Source organism: Eptatretus burgeri, chromosome 2 (assembly GCF_056783735.1).
Source record: "Eptatretus burgeri isolate ZD-2024b chromosome 2, Ebu_testis_v1, whole genome shotgun sequence".
In the NCBI taxonomy this organism is placed as follows: domain Eukaryota; kingdom Metazoa; phylum Chordata; class Myxini; order Myxiniformes; family Myxinidae; genus Eptatretus; species Eptatretus burgeri.
In genome coordinates, this window is record NC_140962.1 from 12,571,688 (window position 1) to 12,593,807 (window position 22,120).

Sequence of the window (22,120 nt, forward strand, 5' to 3'; positions counted from 1 at the left end):
TCACCTGCTGCCCTTGCCCTTTTAAGTGGTGGAGGTCATGGGTTTGGAAGCCGCTGCTGAAGAAACTTTGGCGAGTTATTCCAGTGTGGCACATCCTGTAAATAGTACACACTGTGGCTCCCCTGTGCTTACGGTAAAAAGAATGGATGTTGTGGCCAGTGGATAAGGTACCGATCAAGCAGACTTTTATCTTTGATCGTGTCCAGCCTTGAATGTTGTGCCAGTTGCTCCCATCCAGGCAAGTGGAAAGTATTCCATCCACAGTTCAAAAAAATAAATTGGAGAGCTCTTAAAAAGTTTTTTTTTCTTTCCCATTGGAGGGCTCACCCCCATGAAATTGTTTATGGGGGTGGCTTTTAGAGGGGGAGGGGGATGACTTTCTATTGATAGTTTTTCTTTTGTTTTGTATACTATTTAGCACACAATGTCACATTCAAGCTCTTTTGCACAGTAGTAGTCACAATATATGATGAATATCTGTACCACACTACAGTAATAAATCCCAGTCACACTTGACTCATAATTGTCATTAGGTTATTTAACCTGGGATACCAAGAAGGTGTAATTCAGCTGCACCAATATTTCAATATTACTTGCTGTAAACAGCTTTATGGCGAACGTTGTTTTTTTGTGTGCTGATTGGTTGGAAACGTATTCACATTTGTTATGCCATTCATGAAATTGTCCATATTTACACCTCACACATGGATCGTGCCGTACAACTCATGACAGGCCTCGTTGGCAGTACATTTGAAGGCTACTGTTGCCTTTCTTGCAGACCAGACTTCCATTGTGCTATAGTGTTTTGCTTTTATGGTATTTTTATTTTGTTTCTGGAGCACTTGTTGATGTACCGAGCCAGCACCAGTGCTGCATATATAGTAGGAATAAAAGACTGGTGGGGGAATGAAATGGGTGCCGTTAAAGGAGCCCAATTTACCTTGGACAGCTTGTGGTTTTACCGTTATGAGCTTGTGCTCCTGCTGTTACGGCCAAATAATCCCACCCACAGGAGTAGGGTAAGAATACTGATTCTGGCTCACTTTTCCCCATGTAAATGAATGGGGGATTTTCAGCGATTCATATTTTTTTCCTTAAAAATAAACCCCCTTTTTATCCCAAGGTATATTTATTTGTCTCCCCTTTTAACTTGGAGGTTGAACCTCATTGAATTGAACACCTGGGGGTTGAACAGCTCACTCATTGAACCTATAAAGATTTGTTCATTCTCAAATTCCTTCAATAGTTTAATTTTCTTTGCACAATAATCCCCATCTAAAATATTGACAAACAAAACATTTGAATCTTTATATTTTTGAAGATACCCCATTTGTGCCATTACGAAATGATAAACTTCTCTTAATGCTCTTGTTTGACCACCTCCTGAGCCACAGGTTATTTTTTGTTAAGCCCCGCCCACTTTTCTTTAAGCCCCGCCCACTTTTGTTAAGCCCCGCCCACTTTCCACAAGGTATTCAATAAGCCCCGCCCACTTTTGCTAAGCCCCGCCCACTTTTGCTAAGCTCCGCCCACTTTTCATAAGGTATTTTTCCTAAGCCACGCCCACTTTTCCTAAGCCCCGCCCACTTTTGCTAAGCTCCGCCCACTTTCCATAAGGTATTTTTTCTAAGCCACGCCCACTTTTCCTAAGCTCCGCCTACTTTTGCTAAGCCCCGCCCACTCTTACATCATTTCCAGTTCATCTCTGACTCACAAAGAAATCACTAGAAAATTACAGGATGTTATGGTTTTGAAAAATTTCCCAATGAAGGCTTGCCTAGGCTTGCCCAGGGAATTTCCAAAGGAAACCACACCCACCAGTCTTTCTCTATAAAAGCTTCAAACCCAGGCTCCATTTTAAACATTTGTTTTTGCTGGCAATGGTGTTCTGTGTGCTTGTCTCGAACTCTCTGTCTTCTATGGAACTAAACCTTCAAGTTGATGAACTGGATTCAAACCTCTTATCTATTGAGGTAAGATTTTTATTTTCCTATTTTCAAACTTTGATTGAAGCATACTCATTTAATAATTAAATAACTTAATTAATACATTATTATTTTCTCTCACAGGAAATTGTATCTGAAATACAAAATGAAAATACTGCTTTTGCTACAACTTGGGGAAATTGTTGGCTTGGTTGAAGACCTTATGAGCGACCAAGACCTTGAGTGGGATGACTTTGGTGTTCCTTGGAACTCTCTGTCTTGTATGGAACTAAACCTTCAAGTTGATGAACTGGATTCAAACCTCTTATCTATTGAGGTAAGATTTTTTATTTTCCTATTTTCAAACTTTGATTGAAGCATACTCATTTAATAATTAAATAACTTAATTAATACATTATTATTTTCTCTCACAGGAAATTGTGTCTGAAATACGAGAAATGAAAATACTGCTTTTGCTACAACTTGGGGCGAAATTGTTGGCTTGGTTGAAGACCTTATGAGCGACCAAGACCCACAGAAGCAGTTAGTCCTTGATGACAACCAAAGAGTTATACCTTGGAGACCAGCAAAATCCTGAAAAAGAGTTTTACAGCAATAGTACTCATTGTGAGTTATCAAGACAATACCCACTGAACAAGTTATACCTTGATGAGTCAGAATACAAGTTTTACCTTGGAGACTCACAAATTTTGAAAAAATCAAGAAATGAGTTCTGCCTTGATGGTTTAAATAACTACCTTGGAGACTCAGGAAAAGGGTTCTGCCAAGATGGTTCTAAATATGGGGCCTACCTTGGAGACTCACAAATTTTGAAAAAAATCAGTAAATGAGTTCTGCCTTGATGGTTTAAATAACTACCTTGGAGACTCAGGAAAAGGGTTCTGCCAAGATGGTTCTAAATATGGGGCCTACCTTGGAGACTCACAAATTTTGAAAAAATCAGTAAATGAGTTCTGCCTTGATGGTTTAAATAACTACCTTGGAGACTCAGGAAAAGGGTTCTGCCAAGATGGTTCTAAATATGGGTCCTACCTTGGAGACTCACAAATTTTGAAAAAATCAGTAAATGAGTTATCCTTAAGAGACTTTGTAAGTTGGTTTTACTTTGAATACTTGAAATGTGGGTTCTGGATTGATAACTCACAATGTGATACATATCTTGGAAACTCAACGGGAATGTGGTTATACCTTGAAGACTTGGAAAGTTGGGTTTATGTTGGACACTTGAAACTTTTTTTGGGGGCTTTTATTTATTTATTTATTTATTTATTATTATTATTATTTTATTTATTTATATTTTGGAGTTGCTATCACTCTTTGGGATCTAAACCTATCGATGTAGTTCTTTGTCGGATGGTGCTTGATGGGAGCAAGATCAAGAAAGTTCTGGGAAGAAAGTGCAGGCTTACTCCCCCTTTCTACGTCATCAAACCTGAAAGCCTTAAAAGACAGAATTGGAAGAAGAAAAAAAAAACGTAAAAATATATATATATAGGTGGAAATCTCATTTTGAAAAAGACATTGTGTTGGGCGAGGATTGAGTTGGGGTTGAGATTTTGAATGTGAGGGTTGGGGTTGAGATTTTGAATGTGAGGGTTGGGACACACACACATACACATCAACAAACAAAAGTTAAGCCTTGACTATTCAGTTGAGGATTCTGTGTTTTGGGGTTCACAGATGTAAGAACGTCCACCCCTTGACACACATTATATACTGTTATACACCTCGGACTTGGCCCTCGAGTGTCCACAAAGGTGTATTATCTGCTTAGTTTTGTCTTTTGTAATTCCTGTGAATAAAATGAACCTAAAATCTCTTCCCCTTCCAAATCATATATTTTATAAGTCCAAGGAACTGTATCTATTACATCAACAATTTTAAAAAGTTCTTTCGTCCATCGTTCAGTAAAACCCTTTTCAAAATGAGATCTCCACCTATATATTCTTACGATATCACCAACTTTGAACTTAGGTTTTCTGACATTAATCTCTTTTTCATATTTTAATTTTGTAAATGTTTCTGATGGCTTCATATTCGTTGACGTGTGAATCGTGTCATTATACTTATCCACAATATCCTGTTAAAAAGATGACCATTGTTGTGTACCGACTTGTGTGAATTTTTTTTTAGTCTCTCTTTTAAGGTACGATTAAAACGTTCAACAACAACTGCCTTCCCTTCATTAAAGGTACTGTATAATGTAATACTGTTATTTTTTAGAAAATTCATAAATGTCTTGTTATAAAACTCTCTACCCTCATCAGTCCACAATTTTTTAGGTTTTCTCTTACTTTTATTAAATATCTGTTGGAAAGCTAACATAAGAGTATTACCTGTTTTGTTTTTTAAAGGGACAACCCACGCATATCTACTCCTCAAATCAATAACGGTTAAAGCATACTTGTACCCCTTATCATTATTGAGTTCAATCAAATCAGCAGACCAGATATAATCAACTTCCTTGGAATAAACTTTCCTTCTCTGAAACTTTGTGAATATTGGTTTATGTAATTCATCAGCTAATTGCTCTTCAGTCTTAATGGCATCATTAGAGCCTATAAGTTTTTGAATTTCCAAGTCCAAGTTTCCAATTTAGCACTAATCATCTTCTTCACGATGAACCTATCAACTTTTTCTCTCAAGGTTGGATTTTGTATCAGAGACAAATTATACAACATTTCTCTATCGGCTTCATGCTTTTCTTCCAACGTTGTGGTATTCCCATAATCAATATCGTGTCTCGTGCACACTTCATCAACTCTATTGATTGGTTTACTCCAGGATTTAGGATTGTCTGCCTCATCTAATCTTTTATCCAAGTTTGTGCCTGGACCACAGAAAGAATACCCTGGAAGATGTAATTCCCCTGGTATTCCAGTAGTTGTAAATTTACTTCCTGATAAAAACTTTTGTATATCTCCTCCGAGTTTGTGTTTGGAGATAAATTGATTTTTTTTTGAACCACACACCGAACATATACCTTTTTGTATAACCCTGTTATTTTTACTTTTAATATATGAAATATTTTAGTATTAGTTTTCTTTTTACATTTGAGACAATAACTCATTTATTTATGAGAAAAATTTCTGCAGAGTGCAAAAACCTTTTTAGTTTCCAACATGCACATTTGAATCTTAATTTTAAAACATAAAGAATCCTTAGAAATGCCTTCACTCTCTCCTCCATTTATTTAAGAAAAAAACTTGAATTAAAATGAATAGCTTGACGATGCTAATAGTTTTGTTGAAAGTATTGCAAATAGACTTGTTAATTCTTTGTATTCCTCCTTGGTGGGTTGAGTTATTTTCTGTAATACCTCTATTCTTTTTTGAATCTCACTGGTTTCCATACTATAATATTTATTTATTCTCTCTCTTTCCTCCCTCTCCTCCCTCTCTCTCTTCTCTTTTTCCTCCTTCTCTTTCTTCTCCCTCTCCTCCCTCTCTCTCTTCTCTTTTTCCTCCTTCTCTTTCTTCTCCCTCTCTCTCTTCTCTCTTTCCTCCCTCTCTCTATTCTCTCTTTCCTCCTTCTCTCTCTCCTCCTTCTCCTTTTCCTCCTCTTCCCTCTCTTCTTCAACTCCTTCCTCATCCCTTACTATACTTGAATCGTTTACACCCCATAGAATATTATACATATATTCATCAGGATTTCTTGTTATTCCTGTATCCAAAATAATTTTTTTTACAACAGGAAACCAATAAAATTTCTTTTGAATTTCTAAAAGAGCCTTACCTTTTTCTTAACCTTATAATTTTTCATTATTTAACATTCTAATTAAATCTAAAGTTGTCGGTTTATCAACATCAGCATAATGCCAATCTTTTATTGAAAATACCTCATTCTTATGTTGTAGAACATATTTATTAAAATACCGAATACCCTTTTCTTGAAGGTATGCTTGGACACAGAAATGATAATTTTCTTGAAGCCTTCTTGCTGTCATTTATGTATTAGAAATATATGTTAGAATAATATTATGTACGAAACACCTCCCCATCTTCCCATAGTTAAATCATTTTGTATTTCCTTACTTATTATATATAATCCTGTTTTTTCTGTTTTCATGAGATAAACAAGGGCAAAACCATTATTATATTTACCCTTATTAAATTCTTTTATTTGTTGTTTACTAATCGTGGCTCCACAAAACTCATTCTCGATACCAAGTGGATAATATTCTTCCTTACGAGACTGATTTAATTGTTCCAGGTCTTGCAGGTTAATTTTAAATGACCAATTATACCCTAAATCATTCATATCATACCCCCATTGTTCTATTCTCATACAAACGATACGCCCTTCTTTATAAAAATTTATTTTAATTCGAACTGTGAATTCTGTATGACCTGGAGATAATATCAACACTTCTGTATCTTTAGAATACACAGCCGTTTTATTTAAGTATATATATTGTGATAAATCGCTTAATCTCACCAAGTCATTCGCGTCAGTCGGGCTTGGATAATTTTTTAATTTATAAGCATTTTTCATGTTAATATTTTTGTTTATATTATATTTATGTCGTTCAGCCTGTGCCTTTGTGTAATAATTTGATAAATCAATATCCAGTTCTTGAGATACACCAAAGATAGAACCATCTTTACCAACATAAGTCATTTATATTAGATTAAAAATAATATCATAAAATTTTTTATTTTTGTTGAGTTGAAATAACACATATAGACATAATTGACCACAACACTTGGAATTTAATTCTTGGACTTGAAATGTTTGATAAACACCATTCTGTAAGAATTTTATGACTTCAACAGGTGGTGGAAGACCAAAACTATCAAAATAATATTTGTCTTGACTATTAAAAATACAAACCCAATGAGAACCGTTCCCATCATTATCTTCTAAGTTCATAATAATATTCTTTGTATGTTTCGACACATTTGTTAATTCATCTCTCATACAAATAACCACATTATGAATTTTTAATTTCTTACAATATTTGGCAAGTTGTAAATTTGATGTTGTATTCTTTCCAAATTCTTTCAACCACTCATCAATGCTCATTTATTTATTAGAAAGATATAATCCATTACCTCTTTTCGTTAATTTTACACCTGCTTGTGCTATAGAAGAAAGCATATCTCCAACTAACAATCTCGCTTTATCAGGCAGACCTTCAAGTTTTTCAGCAAAATCTACAATTACACCACTTCCACTAATTTGTTTCTCCAACTCTTTGTTATGTCTTTCCAATTCTTTTTGAGCCTGGAGTTGAGCCTTCCTTTCGTTGGCAGTTTTGACCGCTGTTGAAATACCACCCGTCAATGCTCCAACCGCACTTAAACCAGCAAATAAAGGAATTAGAAATGGGAGAAATCCTCCACTCGTCTCTCTTATTGAATATTTTTTTAACATTGGTTTTGTCATTTTAATTTTAAGTGAGCCAGTGTCATTCAAGATTTTAACCTGTTCTCTTGTGAGCAAAACATCAATTCTTACTGCTCCTTTTCTCTGAATTGTATTAACGTTAATCGTACAAGGCTTTTGATTTTGAACACAAGATGATAGTTTATGAAGATTGATTTGATTAACATATACCCCAGTTGGTACTTTGCCACTCATTTATTTAACAAAAAATTATGTGAGACTAATCATCACACCATTATCTGTATTAATCTGCAATTCTGTTTCTTCCAAAAGCAAACAATATGTATCAACTTCTTCACTCTCTCCTCTTTCAATGTATAGGGAAGTATCCACTCGATTAGACTTTATAGTTTCTTTTGAGCGCTCAGGTCAAACGTATAGATTGTATACAAACTTTTAAATGCTGTCATATCCAAAATAGGTTCTTTATTTCCATTACTTTCACACACCTTTTGGTAAGACTTGTATGCTTCAGCAAAATCATTTTTTTCCCAATTAATTTCCAATCTATCTAGTGGATAAAATGTTCCATCTAGAGAAACGCGAAGTTGTTTCACCTTAGCATTATCACTCAATGCATTATTCTTATCAGTCGCAGTATCACCATCTGGCTTTTTAAAAATCATCCACAGATATCGTGGCTTTCCTTCCAGAACACCCAAATTCCACGTGTAAGTAGTTTGATTGAGTTTAACGTGTTGACATCTTCTTTTGAGGTATGATACACTGAGTGGTTTCTTTGAGTTAAGTCTTCGATTCAACATCTCTTCTGTTTTAAGATTAGGAGTATATTCACTGATATACCAACTCATCTCCTCAATTACAAATTTATTCTGTTCACCAAAAGCACTACCAACACCAAAAAGCAATCTATTTTCATTATCATTCCTTTGTAGTTGAAATCTAATTTTAAGACCATACAGAACTTTATCATAATCACAAAATCCAAATATACCTTTAAGAGGAACTGCCACAGTAAAACTATTTTCTGCTTTTGTATCATCATTATACATTCCTTTCCTTTGAATATATCCAGGGTCTGTGTTTGTTCCCGTTGACATATCAGGAATAAAACCTTCGACAGACCCCTTTCCCATTCTATCACTGAATGTATAGAGTGTAAATTTCATCATTTCAGATACAGCAGAGACATAATCAACCGCTTCAACTTCTTGTGTTCCAATATACAATCGCACACTATCAAACATTTTCCAGAAGAAATCATTTACAAGTGTAGCGTTTGTGTTATTCCCAGCCTTAGTGAATTTAAATTTACACAACAAGAAACTTTCGGAGAGATTCAAATAGGTTTGTTGATTATTTATTTCAAAACTTTTTGTACCATTTGTATTCCAGTCTGTTCCAGTTATTGCATTTACCTTGAAGTAATCTTCTTTTTTAGTGGAGTTTGAGATAATAATAGTATCATCCAAATCATAGATACTATCAATTGCTTCCATACTTGTATTTATTTAGGAAAAAAGATGTTAAAACTTTTGAAACCCTGATCCAAGTATTTGAATTATTTTCTGTCGTTCTTGGGGGACAACTGAGTTTTACCTTTCTTAATTTCTTTTATTGCTTGTAATTTATGAGATTCTTTCTGAGCATCTTTTATACTCTTTACAGCACCTGCTACATTTCCCACAGCAGAAGCAGTTGAACCAATTAGGTCTTTATGTTTAAGAATAGTTGAACCAATACCCATGAGAGTATCAATTATCCCATCTCCTCTAAATTGATGTCCGACACCCTTTGTCTCTTAGGTTTATAGTATCCTCTACCAAGTTACATATCTTCACCCTTGTAGTACGGGATAAAGAACATCCCATCCCCTGTAATTATTTTATATTTTCCCAACTCGTGCTTCCTCACAATAACCATCGTATTTATTTATTGAAAAACTTCACGTAGGTGAATTCTGATGGATATAACTTCTCCATTAAAAGAGATCACACGATTATCTTGGTCGGTTATCCTAAAATTTACTCTGTGTATGGTTTTTCCTGACACAGGTAGATAAACCAAATTTTTAGGTTCCATATTGAATTTATAACCAATTGGGGTTGAGTATGCGCTGAATGAAAATATTGTATTTGTTTTTAATCCATCATTATAAGCACCATCAATCAAATCACAGTGAATTAACACCGAATTTATTCCTGAGGATATTTGAATGACATTATCACTGTAAAACGTCCCATTAGTTTCAATCTTTTTTGAGGAGAAACCTAATAACTCTCTAAATGAATTATCAATTGTGAAATCAACCTTGTAGTTATTTTTAACTTTAATCGTTGATTTTTGAAGTATGTTTTTGAATGTTTATAACAATATTTTTTGGTTCATCACCCTGTTCTTTCATAAGGCGAGCAATTTCGGAAGATATTTGAGAAATCTCGTATGCTCCGAATTGAGACTGTTATCGTTTTGTATCCACTTCCCGGATTATAACTAAACTTGTCATTTTTCTCGGTTATATTAAATAAGGTATTATAAGTCTCCATGGACAATAAAAGATGCCTCATATTCTTTTGTTGTGTCAAGTTGTAGTGGGTATGGGAATGAAGATGTGTGGTCGCTTGTTGTGAAATTAAAACTCAGGATTGTGCTTCTCATCTTATTTAATATGAGATAAAATGTCTTTATGTTGAGATTTATTAATTATTTTCATGTTCATCAACTGGTCTAAAATGGCTGATGCTTCATTAAAACAATTGTTATTTCCAGCCTTCTTACTGCCGAACAACAATAACAGTCTATTAACTAATTGCGATGGGTCATTTGGAAGAAAACTAATACCTGAACCAAGGATACTTAAAGCCTGAATAATGTGTTTCTCCTTCTCATTCTTCCTACTTTTACCAGAAAGAATAACCTTATAATTTAGAGTGTTCAGCAAATCAATATATACTCTATCATCATTATTTTCCATATCCAATGGTTTATCAATATACTTTGATTCATCCCTCACAGTTGAACCTTGTCTTCCATCTTTTGTGAGAAGAAACATTAATCTCGGAGTTAGTTTAACAGGGGGTTGAGCAGAACTTAAGAACCTTAATTCATCATTAAATATCAATACCTTTTCTTGAACAAGATGAAATATTGCTGGTTGTTCTGTTGGAATGAGTCCTGCTTTGGTTTTTGAATCAGCTGAATATTCATTGTTTTGAACAGCATTCACAATATAATCAGGGGTTTGATTAATCTCTTCCAGTTGTTGAAATAAACCTTCATCATCATATTCTAATTCTCCTAAATGCTCTAATTCTTCCTCCGTCATTTGACTGAAATCTTTTAACATTTGAAGCTTTCTAGGAGTATATTCTACTGTGGGAACTGTGGAAACATCTTTCATTTTTTCTTGGGAAGTTTTTAAAAGTGGTTTAAAAAATTTCTCTTGTTTTTTTCAAATGCTTCTTCGCCCGTTAGTTTCTGTCTGCGTTTCTTCTTTATGTCTTCCTGTTGTTTTACAACTTTTGAAACCAACTCTTGATGTTCCTTAAATCTTCTTGCTCTTTCTTTTGTATCCATTTATTTATTGTAAAATATCATTTAATGAATTGTAAAGATCAACAGGGAAATTTTCCTTTTCTTCATCATTCAAGTAGATGTGTTCAAATAAAATCCTTTTCTTTAAATATTTCATCAAATTCTTTATTAACATTAATGCGAGTTGTAATTTCTTCTTCACTAATCCTTGCATCTCTGCTTTTCATACGTTTGCGTTGAGTTTCTTCATCAACATCAAAACCGAATGATAAAATCTTCACTCCGCTCAGATATTTAATAATTTGTCTCGTTCCTTCTGGATTAGTTTCTAATATCCCAACACCACCAGATTTTTAGTTTCTTTAACTCACTCTTACAATGTGAATATTTTGTTGTACCAAGAGAAACCTCCTCAAATATTTGTCCTTCATTCCTCAATCGCATATGTTCCTCCACTGAAATATAGTGATAATCTTCACCTTTTACTTCTCCAGGTCTTATTGCTCTAGTTGTTGTTGATACAATGCGTATCACGGGGTGTTTTTTAAGTAAATTTACAATATTCTCATTTGTACTACACAAGAACCTTGATTTATGAAAGTTTTTTCCAGAAGCAGATTTACCCACAAGATTTATAATAATAGTTGTCATTTATATATGTAATTGTTTATAAAACAAAAAATATATCCCTTAATATCTCATCTTGTTTCACAACAATATATTTATATTTTTCAGTCGTGTGCTTCATATAATCCTCAAATTTCTTTTTACTACATAATGTAGAACAATTATCTCTCCAAAAATTATTGATATCTATTGAATTTAACTTAAATAAAATAAAAGTATTAGCATTGTTTCTGATGGAACGACGAGGAAGTTGAAAGTACGATTGACTAAGATAAATACAATTACAAGAAGAATGTCTCCCTCTTGTGTAGTAGCTGTCCATTACCGTTTGGTTTCTCTCATTAACACAATCATCAAAGACAACGAGGTTCTTTTTTGATTTATCCAAATCTTGGGGAGACGGTATATCATCCGTATTATCACTAAGAATACAAGTTATAAGATTTGATTTCTTTTTACATCTCTGTGTATCACAAAATAGTTGAATTATATCTTCAATGTTATAATCATTTAGGTTTTTTTGACGTTTAAATAAACCTATTATATCTTCTTATGAAGACCAGCATTAAAACCTTGTGAGAGTAGTTGATACTCTGGTTGAAAACTCGACTTTGTGAAAATTATTAAATTATCATAATCTAAAAAGTTGGGAGTGAGGAGCATTTTTAAAAGTAAGCAGGTTTTTCCACATCCACTTGAACCAACTATGAGACATCTTAATGAATTTGGGAGATTTTTATGGTTGTTAAATTTTATCTTATTTTCCCAAATAGGTAAAAAATCATTCATTTATATATTTGAAAAACAGGTTATTTAATTTATTATTGGCTTTTAGAAACTCTATATTTTATCCTAAGTTCAGGTTTAATTTCAAGATAATCCATTATTTTATTTATACAATATCTTGTGTTGATATTTCCCTGAAAATTACATCCATGAATAATATACAACAACAATCCTTTGAACATTTCTCTTATACGTTCAGTTTCTTCCCTTGTAAGGAAAGGTGTGTTATCATCCTCATACTTTACATTCATTTCTCTAATCAATCTTGTAAAGTAATTCATTTTTGGTGTAAATCTAAAAGAATTATTTTCCTTTTTATATTTTTTATTATCATTAATTAGAAGATAATCACAGAATATACATTGTTTATAGGCTTTTGACTCTGTGTTTAATCCCCGTCTTTCACACGCAGGACAATTCTCAAATTTGTCATATGGAGAATCAGGAAAGTCTAGCATATTTATAAAGTAAAACTTTACTTAAACTGAAATTCATCTATACTTTCAGTTGTATATTACCATCGATATCAATATACTTTTTTCATTATCAGATTCAACGACAACATTTTTATATTAAAGGTAATTTTAAAATTATCGTTAACTACTATTGAACGAAATGTCATTTCACCTGATATATTAACATCCTTTATTTCATCAAGATTTACATCTTTAGGGTTGTTGAAAAAAATACAAATTTCTCCTTGCATATTACAGATGGTCTTATCTTTTCTTTCTAAAGCTTCATCCATAAGGTTTTTTGTTCTTTGATACTTTTTCTTGTTTCATTGCTTTTTCTAGTTTTGAATATATTACTAGAAGGAGAGGAGAAACTTTTGTTAGAGATACTTTAATTGATGTTCTACCAGGTATACTAAAAGCCCTTCCACTGAAGGAAATTGAAGAACTCATATTATTTACCATAATAGTTTTTATCCAATAGTTGTTATATTTATCTTTGTTCAATTTTACATCCTTGACATATTTCTCAGTATCTTTAACAGATGAAGAGATTGATTGAAACTTGTCTTTTGTGTCTTGAAACATTGTATTTATTAAGTGAAAAAGTTGGAGGATAAAATGTTTTTAAGCACAGATTCACCTATAAATTAAACGAAATTTTCATCAAGAAAATTTTAGTTTAAGCAAAGTTTTATTCTATAAATATGGTGAATACAACGTACTGCGATGTTTGTAATCACGAATATAAACATTATAGAAAACACCTCCGAACCAACAAACACACATTTAATCTATTTCATCAAATATCTCCTCTTGAGTTGGAAAGAAAACATTGTGATATCTGTTCAAAGGATGTTTTGAAGAGTAGTTATAATCAACATCTTCAATCACAAAAACACAAGAAAAATGAGTTTAAAGTAAAGGGAGACTATTATATTAAAAACACTGATGAGGCATTTAAAGGGCATATAAAAATAAGGATTTTTCAATTTGGAGAACCCGGTCCATCATCAATAGCTGAATCAATTGAAATAGTGAAACCCGATGTTGAAAAATTTATTAAAAAGACATTAAAAGAAATGAAAACTTTAAAGTTTTATATGGGAGTGAAAATGAATATGAAAAGACAAGATGAAGAACAAACTCCTTATATGAGAACAGATCTTCATTTTATAACATCATTTCAAGATTTTTTGAATAGTGGGGTTTATGAAGAACTATCAAGACAAGAGGAGGATGTTGATAATACAGTGGTAGGAAGTGGATTCAATATAAAAAAAATCATCTTTTTAGATATACACATTCTAAAATCAAACCCTCTTAAAGCTTCTTCTTATATTGAATTACCAAAAGAAATAAAACTAAAGAAGGCAGTTGTTAATATTAAGAACAATGATAATAAATGTTTTCTCTGGTCTGTTCTTGCTCACTTACATCCACCAAAATGTAATTCAGAAAGAGTAAAACAATATATGAAATATGAGAATACCTTGGACATTAAAGATTTTAAATTCCCAATGCCATTAACAGATATTCTTAAATTTGAGAAAAAGAATAATCTTTCTATTAATGTATATGGATTAACGGATACAAACAAAGTTCAAATATTAAAAATTTCAAACAACTATAAAAATGAAGAAACACACATTGACCTTTTATATTTTAGTGTTGGAAAGAATTCACATTACACATACATCAATAATTTATCAAGATTAATCTCTTCTCAGGTATTCAGAACAGCAAACAAAATATATCCTTGTAAGCGATGTCTTAATTCATTTCATACAAAGAACGATTAGAACAACATTCAAAATATTGTAGTAATCATAAATCAGCTGTAATTACAATGCCTAAACCTGGTGAAAAGATTTATTTTGAAGATTATAATAAATCTATCATGCACCCATTTGTGATATACGCTGATTTTGAATGTATCCTTAAAAAGATAAATACTGCTTCTCCTAATCCAAAAGAACCATATACAAATAAATATCAAAAACATATTCCTTGTGGTTTCTGTTATTATATCAAATCATCTGTTGGAGAAAAGTATAACAAACTTGAACATTATCGTGGAAAAAATGCTTCACAAGAGTTTGTAAAACGATTAGAAAAGGATTGTATAAGACTCACTAAATTAATGAAAGAAACAAATGAACCGATGAAATTAACCAAAGAAGAAAAATTAGAATTTAGAATGAACAATATCTGCCATATTTGTGAGGGGGAAATTAAGGAGTCTAAAGTTAGAGACCATTGTCATCTTACTGGTAAATATAGAGGTCCCGCTCATTCCTGTTGTAATCTTAATTATAAATTACCTTCTTTTATTCCAGTCTTTCTTCACAACAGCGCCAACTATGATACACATCTATTTATAAATGAACTTTCAAAAACACCAGGGAATATTTCTGCTATAACAAACACAAGTCAAAAGTATATTTCATTTTCAAAAATGATATTCACAAAACCTTTAACTCGTATTAGGTTTTTAGATTCTTACAAGTTTATGGGAACACCACTAGCCTACCTCGCATCAAATCTAAGCTCCACGGACTCTTTTCCAAATCTTAATTCATTCTTTCCAAAAGAGGAAATTCTCACTCAAGAGAAATTCAGATTAAAGAGAGAATTCAAAGTAAAGAGGAAACTCTAATTAATGAAGAAATTCTAACTGAAGATGAAATTCTAATTATAAAGAAAATTCGAACTAAAGAGGAAATTCAGATTAAAGATGAAATTCTGATTAAACAAGGAATTCTTACGAGAGAGAAAATTCAAACAAGGAATGAAATTCAAAGTAAAGAGAAAATTCTTACAAGTAAGGGAATTTATCCTTATGATTATATGGATTCATTTATGAGATTTAAAGAAACACAACTTCCTTCAAAAGAAAGTTTCTATAATAACCTTTATGAAGAAGAGATAAGTGATAAGGAATATAAACACGCACAAGAAATATGGAAAATATTTAAGATAAAGAACCTTGGAGAATATCATGATTTATATCTAAAACAGATGTTTTATTGTTAGCTGATGTGTTTGAGGCTTTTAGAACACTCTGTCATAATAAAAATTGTTATGGATTAGACCCTGCCCACTATTTCACAGCTCCTGGTTTAGCTTGGAGTGCAATGTTGAAAATGACAAAACAAGATATAGATTTAATCAGTGATGTTGATATGCTTTTGATGATTGAGAAGTCCAAGAGAGGTGGAATATCACAAGTATGTTCAAAAAGATATGCTAAAGCAAATAAATATCTTCCAAATTATGATAGTGAAAAAGATAGTAATTATTTGATGTATTTTGATGCTAATAATTTGTATGGATGGGCAATGTCTCAATCTCTGCCTTATGGTAAATTAGAGTGGGTGGAAGAAAAGGATTATGAAAAGGCTTTGATGAATATTGTTATTTCTTCTCAAGAGGAATTGAATGACGAAGAAGAAGGTTATTATTTTGAAGTTGATTTGAGGTACCCGAGTGATCTTCATAATAAGCATAAAGATCTTCCTTTTGCATGTGAGAAAGAAACTCCAAAGAAAGAATGGTTAAGTGATTATCATAAAAGTTTTAATATTAAAGGTAAATCAACAGAAAAGTTATTAACAACATTCTATGATAAAGAGGGATATGTTTTGCATCAGAGAAGCTTAAAACAGTTTTTGAGAGAAGGATTGAGAGTAGCTAAAATTCATAGAGTTTTAAAATTTAAACAAAGTCCTTGGGTGAAAAAGTATATTCAATTCAATACAGATATGAGAGCAAATACAAAAGTAAAATTTGAAGGGGACTTTTATAAATTAATGAATAATGCTGTATTTGGAAAGACTATGGAAAATGTTAGAAACAGGCAAAACATTAGATTCGCAACATCTTGGAAAGAAGCTTCGAGATTGATAAATAAACCAAGTTTTGAGAGAGAAGAGGTTTTTTCAGAGAACTTTTCTGCAATTCATATGAAAAAGGAAAGTATTGTAATGGATAAACCAATTTATATTGGAACAGCAGTTCTTGATTTATCAAAGATATTGATGTATGATTATTTGTATAATGACTTAAAGAAAGAGTATGGTGAAAATGTTTCATTGTTGTATATGGATACTGATAGTTTTATCCTAGATATAAAAACTGATGATGTTTATGAAGATATGAAGAAAAATATTGGAGTATATGATACAAGTAATTTCAGCAAGAAGAGTGAGTTATTTTCCAAAAAAGAATGAAAAGGTTATTGGTAAGTTTAAGGATGAGTTGGGTGGAAAAGTAATGAGTGAGTTTATTGGATTGAGAGCAAAGGCATATGCTTATAAGTATGGTGAACAGATTGATAAGAGGTTAAAGGGAATAAAGAAATATGTAATAAAGAAATCAATAACTTTTAGAAATTATTATAATTGTTTGATGAATAAGAAAGCAGAATATAGGAAAATGAATACAATAAGAAGTTATAAACATAACATATATAGTGAAGAAGTAAATAAAAAGGCATTAGGAGCCTTTGATGATAAGAGATTTATTTTAGATAATGGAATAGATTGTGTTCCATATGGATATTGTATGATAGAGTGTATAAAATAGATTATGTTTTAACGATGGGAAGATGGGTTAGGGTTTTTAAGGGCTACCGCAGCGTTTTTTCACAATATATAAATGGTTAAACCAAGTATTAATCAAACTAAAGAGTGGAGAAAATCTCAGTCTTGGTATATAAATGGAAAACATAATGAATGTGAAAAATATCAAATAAGTCTTATTGAAAAAATAACTAAAACAAAGGTAAATAAAACAAATAAGCGAATTAATTTAAAAACTAGTAAGTTAGAGGATGTAAAGAAAAAAATGAATATCCTTGAATGGACTGAAAACTTTGATGGTTATCAATTGAACAATGAAAAAACAATTTACTATAATCTCAAAATGATATGTGGCTCAGGAGGTGGTCAAACAAGAGCATTAAGAGAAGTTTATCATTTCGTAATGGCACAAATGGGGTATCTTAAAAAATATAAAGATTCAAATGTTTTGTTTGTCAATATTTTAGATGGGGATTATTGTGCAAAGAAAATTAAACTATTGAAGGAATTTGAGAATGAACAAATCTTTATAGGTTCAATGAGTGAGCTGTTCAACCCCCAGGTGTTCAATTCAATGAGGTTCAACCTCCAAGTTAAAAGGGGAGACAAATAAATATACCTTGGGATAAAAAGGGGATTTATTTTTAGGGAAAAAAGTATGAATCGCTGAAAATCCCCCATTCATTTACATGGGGAAAAGTGAGCCAGAATCAGTATTCTTACCCTACTCACAGGTCCAATCACCACCATTGGAAAAGAAAGAGGAGGGTGCAAGTGAGATGGATGTGATAAGAGAGGAAAATGCTCGTGATCTGGGGGGTAAGGCTGTGTGCTTCATTTTGCGAACGGTCCGGCTGAGCTTCACTTCCCTCTCTAGTCACAGAACTTGCTCGGCAGTGGAGTTGAACTGCAAATACGAGCCACATTGATTGGGCCCTAAGGACATAAAATGATTAATAATCTCTTGGTCGTTCACTTGGTTTGTTCGAAGGCACATAATCTGTTGGGGGCGAAGGTGTGAAATTTGATTCTTGTTTGCAGTGTTTTATTTTAAATACACACACCCTGGTTGATTCACCAGGTTTTCTGGACTTTGTGTATGACCCATGGCGATCGTGTCGTCCATAAACGGACAATTGGCTCAGCGATTAGCACGATCTCTCTTGAGCGTTTGCACGGCCAGAGTTTGGCCATGCACTGACATAGGGCACGAATGCTGATCAATATCAGCATTCGTGCCTTATGTCAGTTCACAATTTATTAAAGCATACGAATGTTCAGTACTGTACCACATACGTTTTCATTGTTATCATCATTAAAGTGTTCATTGAGTGTGAGGATACCATCTTGTTTGTCATTCGGATGGGAAAGGCCCTTCAGGTTAGAAGCAAACCGTTAGATCATAGGCATGAACAGTAATGCTTGTGCACAGTTTTAATTTGGCCTGTCCAATGATTCAGCAGTTCTGGAAGGACCATCCGAGCATGTGCTGTGACTGTATGTGATGCACTGCACACGTTTCCTCACCTTGTGGGATCAGCCAGGGAATGCTTTTGTCCAAAGTCTTTCACAAACCAGCTGGCCAGGACTGACATTCACGTAAAGGAGGCAGGAATTGGTAATTTGTTCAGAGTACTAGTGAGTAATCGCCTGCTCTTCGTGAAAGACACCATGTGATCTTTAAGGTCGACCACCTAACGAGTTTTTTTTCAATGTTCCTAAAAGGCATTCCTAATTCCACAAAGAAAAATAGGACTACTGGACCTGTAGCTTATGTGGGCCCTGGTCTAATGCTGATGTACATAGCACCAGCCCAATGTTTGGTAGCATTCTGACTGGTGCGTCTGGAGAGGAAGATTTTTGAAGGAATTTGTGCGACCGCCATTTTGACACACGTCTGGTCACGTGATCAGCATGACCTCCACAATTTACCATCACGACCCTGTTCGAATGTTGAAACCCAAATTTGGTGGCATTCTGACTGGTGGGCCTGGCGAAAAAGATTTTTAAAGGAATGAAATCGATTTTCCCAAAAGTTGACGAAGTTGGCCATTTTGACCCACTTCCGGTCACATGATACGCATGATCTCCGCAATTTACCATCCCAAACCTGGCCTAATGTTGTAACCCAAATTTGGTAGCATTCTGACTGGTGGGCCTGGAGAAGATTTTGGAAGGAATTTGTGCGACCGCCATTTTGACAAACTTCTGGTCACATGATCGGCATGGCCTCCACAATTTAATATCCCTACCCTGGCCCATTGTTGTAACCAAAATTTGGTAACATTCTGACTGGTGGGTCTGGAGAAGATTTTTGAAGAAATTTACGAAGTCAGCCATTTTGACTGACTGAAAGTCAAGTGACCAGTCAGGAGCAGAACGTTTCTGCCAAATTTCAGCCGGATCGGCTGAACGGTTTGGCTGGAGAAGTTGAAATAGGAGACGGACAGATAGACAGACGGTGCACAATGACATTCCCTTATCTGGAATTTCAATTCCAGATAAGGTGAAAGGTCTAGTTGAAGATAAATTCATCACCCAACAAAACCAAATACACTCCTCACTATATGCACTCCCGCTTAATGCATGTTTGCTGATACGCAATGAATAAAGTAACGGATACTTTTCACTTTACGCCACATATTTTCGCTGAATTTCTTTTCCACTGCTGGGTCTAAAGGGTTAGCTGCGATTGATGAGAACCGAAGGGGATTATTCCATTGTAAAGTGAAGGGTATGAATATTATACTGTGCTGTTATATTGCAAATTAACGTCCATTAAACGGCTTTACCGCAGAGGCATTATGTTTTCGGATTGTCCATGCGTCTGTTTATCCGTGATAAGTTTTTGTTTCCCCAATAACTTAAGAACGATTAAAGGGATCAAACTTGGTCAAAGTATGTATAATAATGATGCAAATATGAACTGATTAGATAATGGGGTCAAGAGGTCAAGGGTCAAACATCAGAGGTCCTGTCAGGTAAAAATTCTGTGACTGCACTGACTTGTGAACCAGTGATGGGATTTTGACCAAACTTGATGAAAGTATATCTTATGATGCAAAGAGGAACTGATTATATTTTGGTGGCAAAGGGCAAAGGTTAGAGGTCATGTCGGGGAAAAAAAAAAGTGAAACTTTGGAACAGCTGAAGGGATTTAAATCAAACTTGGGGGAGGTATGTGCCATGATGTAATAATGTTGGCGGAGGCATATCGGTCGGTATTGCGACATGGAAGAGTGCCGTTCTGGTTTATTTTTGATCTGCACGTTATTGTTCTTGCTTCGTTTTTAATCTGCACATCGTACTGTACTTGCATCATAATCGAGTGGTATCAAGTAACTTTCGTTGTGAATAATTGGGTCGCCGAAATAAGTGACCCTTATTGTCAGTAATTCTGTCTGTTTGTTTGGATGTTTGTTCGTTTGTCATCAGCATAATTGGTAGTAAACGTTGGCCGATTTTGACCAAACTCGGGTGGTAGGTACATCTTATGACCTAGTGATTTGGAAATTGTGATGGTTGCTTGGGACGCTTTGGTTCCCAAGCAATAACCAAAAAAACCTTCAAAATCGGTACCGTTCATGCGAAATCAATTCCGAAAGCCATTATCTCACGTCGGGTTATGAAATTTCGCACGAATGATCTACAGGTGATGCTCTATCAAATATATTCTGGTTTTTGTAATATATGGAATACTTTACCCGCAGCGCCCCCTACAATTAGGGTATGCGTGAAAATTGGGGAAAATTGAGGGCCCCCTAGCGACCTGGTGAGTGCATCGATACGAATGAAGCTTTGCAGGTTCATGGTACTCAATGAGTACGACAACTTTTGCCTCAGGACATATTGACCGATTTCGCTTAGGTCAGGGGTCAAAGGTCAATTAGTGCAAAAATCGATAATATGCGAGAGCTGGCGGTGCCTTTGCGCCAAATGCTACTCCTCCTAGGGTTATGGTCGGATGGTCATGAAAATTCACACTAATCGTCTGGAATACATTGTGCACAAACGATCGAGTCAGATTTTCGATTTAGATCTTTGTTCACCCACAGCACCCCCTCGAACTTTGGGGATTTCCGATTTCAAACCGCGTTTTCGGTACTTTTCATTCAAATGGATACCGAGTTGTTATCAGTAGATGGAACTGGATGAGATTTGAGATGCATAATCTTAAGGTAATTCCCTATCCGCTATATGACATCCATTTTGCTCTATATCTTATCGTTTCCATGCTCATCGACCCATCACCCATCGCGACCCATCACCGCCTACCAGCTTGTTTTTATAAAACGTTCTCCAAATCTGACAACATGAGCGGAAAACGACTTGTGTCTACTCCATCAAACACTCTTGGTGCGAGGTCTACCCACTATATTCCTTTAGGTACCCACCCACACATCTCCAGGCCTCCACATGCAATCTCTTCTCCTATTTATTGGTGAGTACAATTCTGTTTGAGGCCTGGTGTTGGCTTCATGGTTAAGGTGGCTGGCTAAAGATCGTAAGGTATTGAGTTCAACCCCCTGTCACGCCGTTGAATTAGCACCAGGTAAGGTTGACTCAGCCTGTCATCCTTCTGAGATCAGTGAAATGAGTACTGCACCAGTGTACTGGGGTAATAACCATTCGGGGTAACCTGTGTTGGAGTGGCGACCTGTCCAGGACTGTACCGCTTGCCAATGAAACTGCCTTGGCAGCCCTATGTGCCTTATGGCATGAAAGGAATGGTATTATTTATGTGGTACTACAGTACTGTACTCTTATTCTTCTTCTATTTTGATGTGTTTCTGGTGGGTGTTCATTTAGTTATTCATTTAGTGATGTTCTGTATTAATTT

At 34.2% G+C, this 22,120-nt stretch overlaps 1 protein-coding gene across 3 annotated transcripts in view; it reads left to right on the forward strand.

Annotated features, from left to right (window-relative positions):
* The window catches only part of LOC147031442 (uncharacterized), a 44,615-nt gene that overhangs the window by 11,104 nt on the left and 11,391 nt on the right, over positions 1 to 22,120 (forward strand). The window contains exon 5 of one of the 3 annotated variants that reach the window (XM_085863198.1): positions 18,015 to 18,442. The exons of the other annotated variants lie outside the window; for them this stretch is intronic. Within the exon in view, the coding sequence (XP_085719324.1) occupies positions 18,015 to 18,058 (44 nt within the window). The 3' untranslated portion in view covers positions 18,059 to 18,442. Of the gene's footprint in view, positions 1 to 18,014; positions 18,443 to 22,120 lie in introns of those variants that run through there. 3 annotated transcript variants of the gene reach the window in all.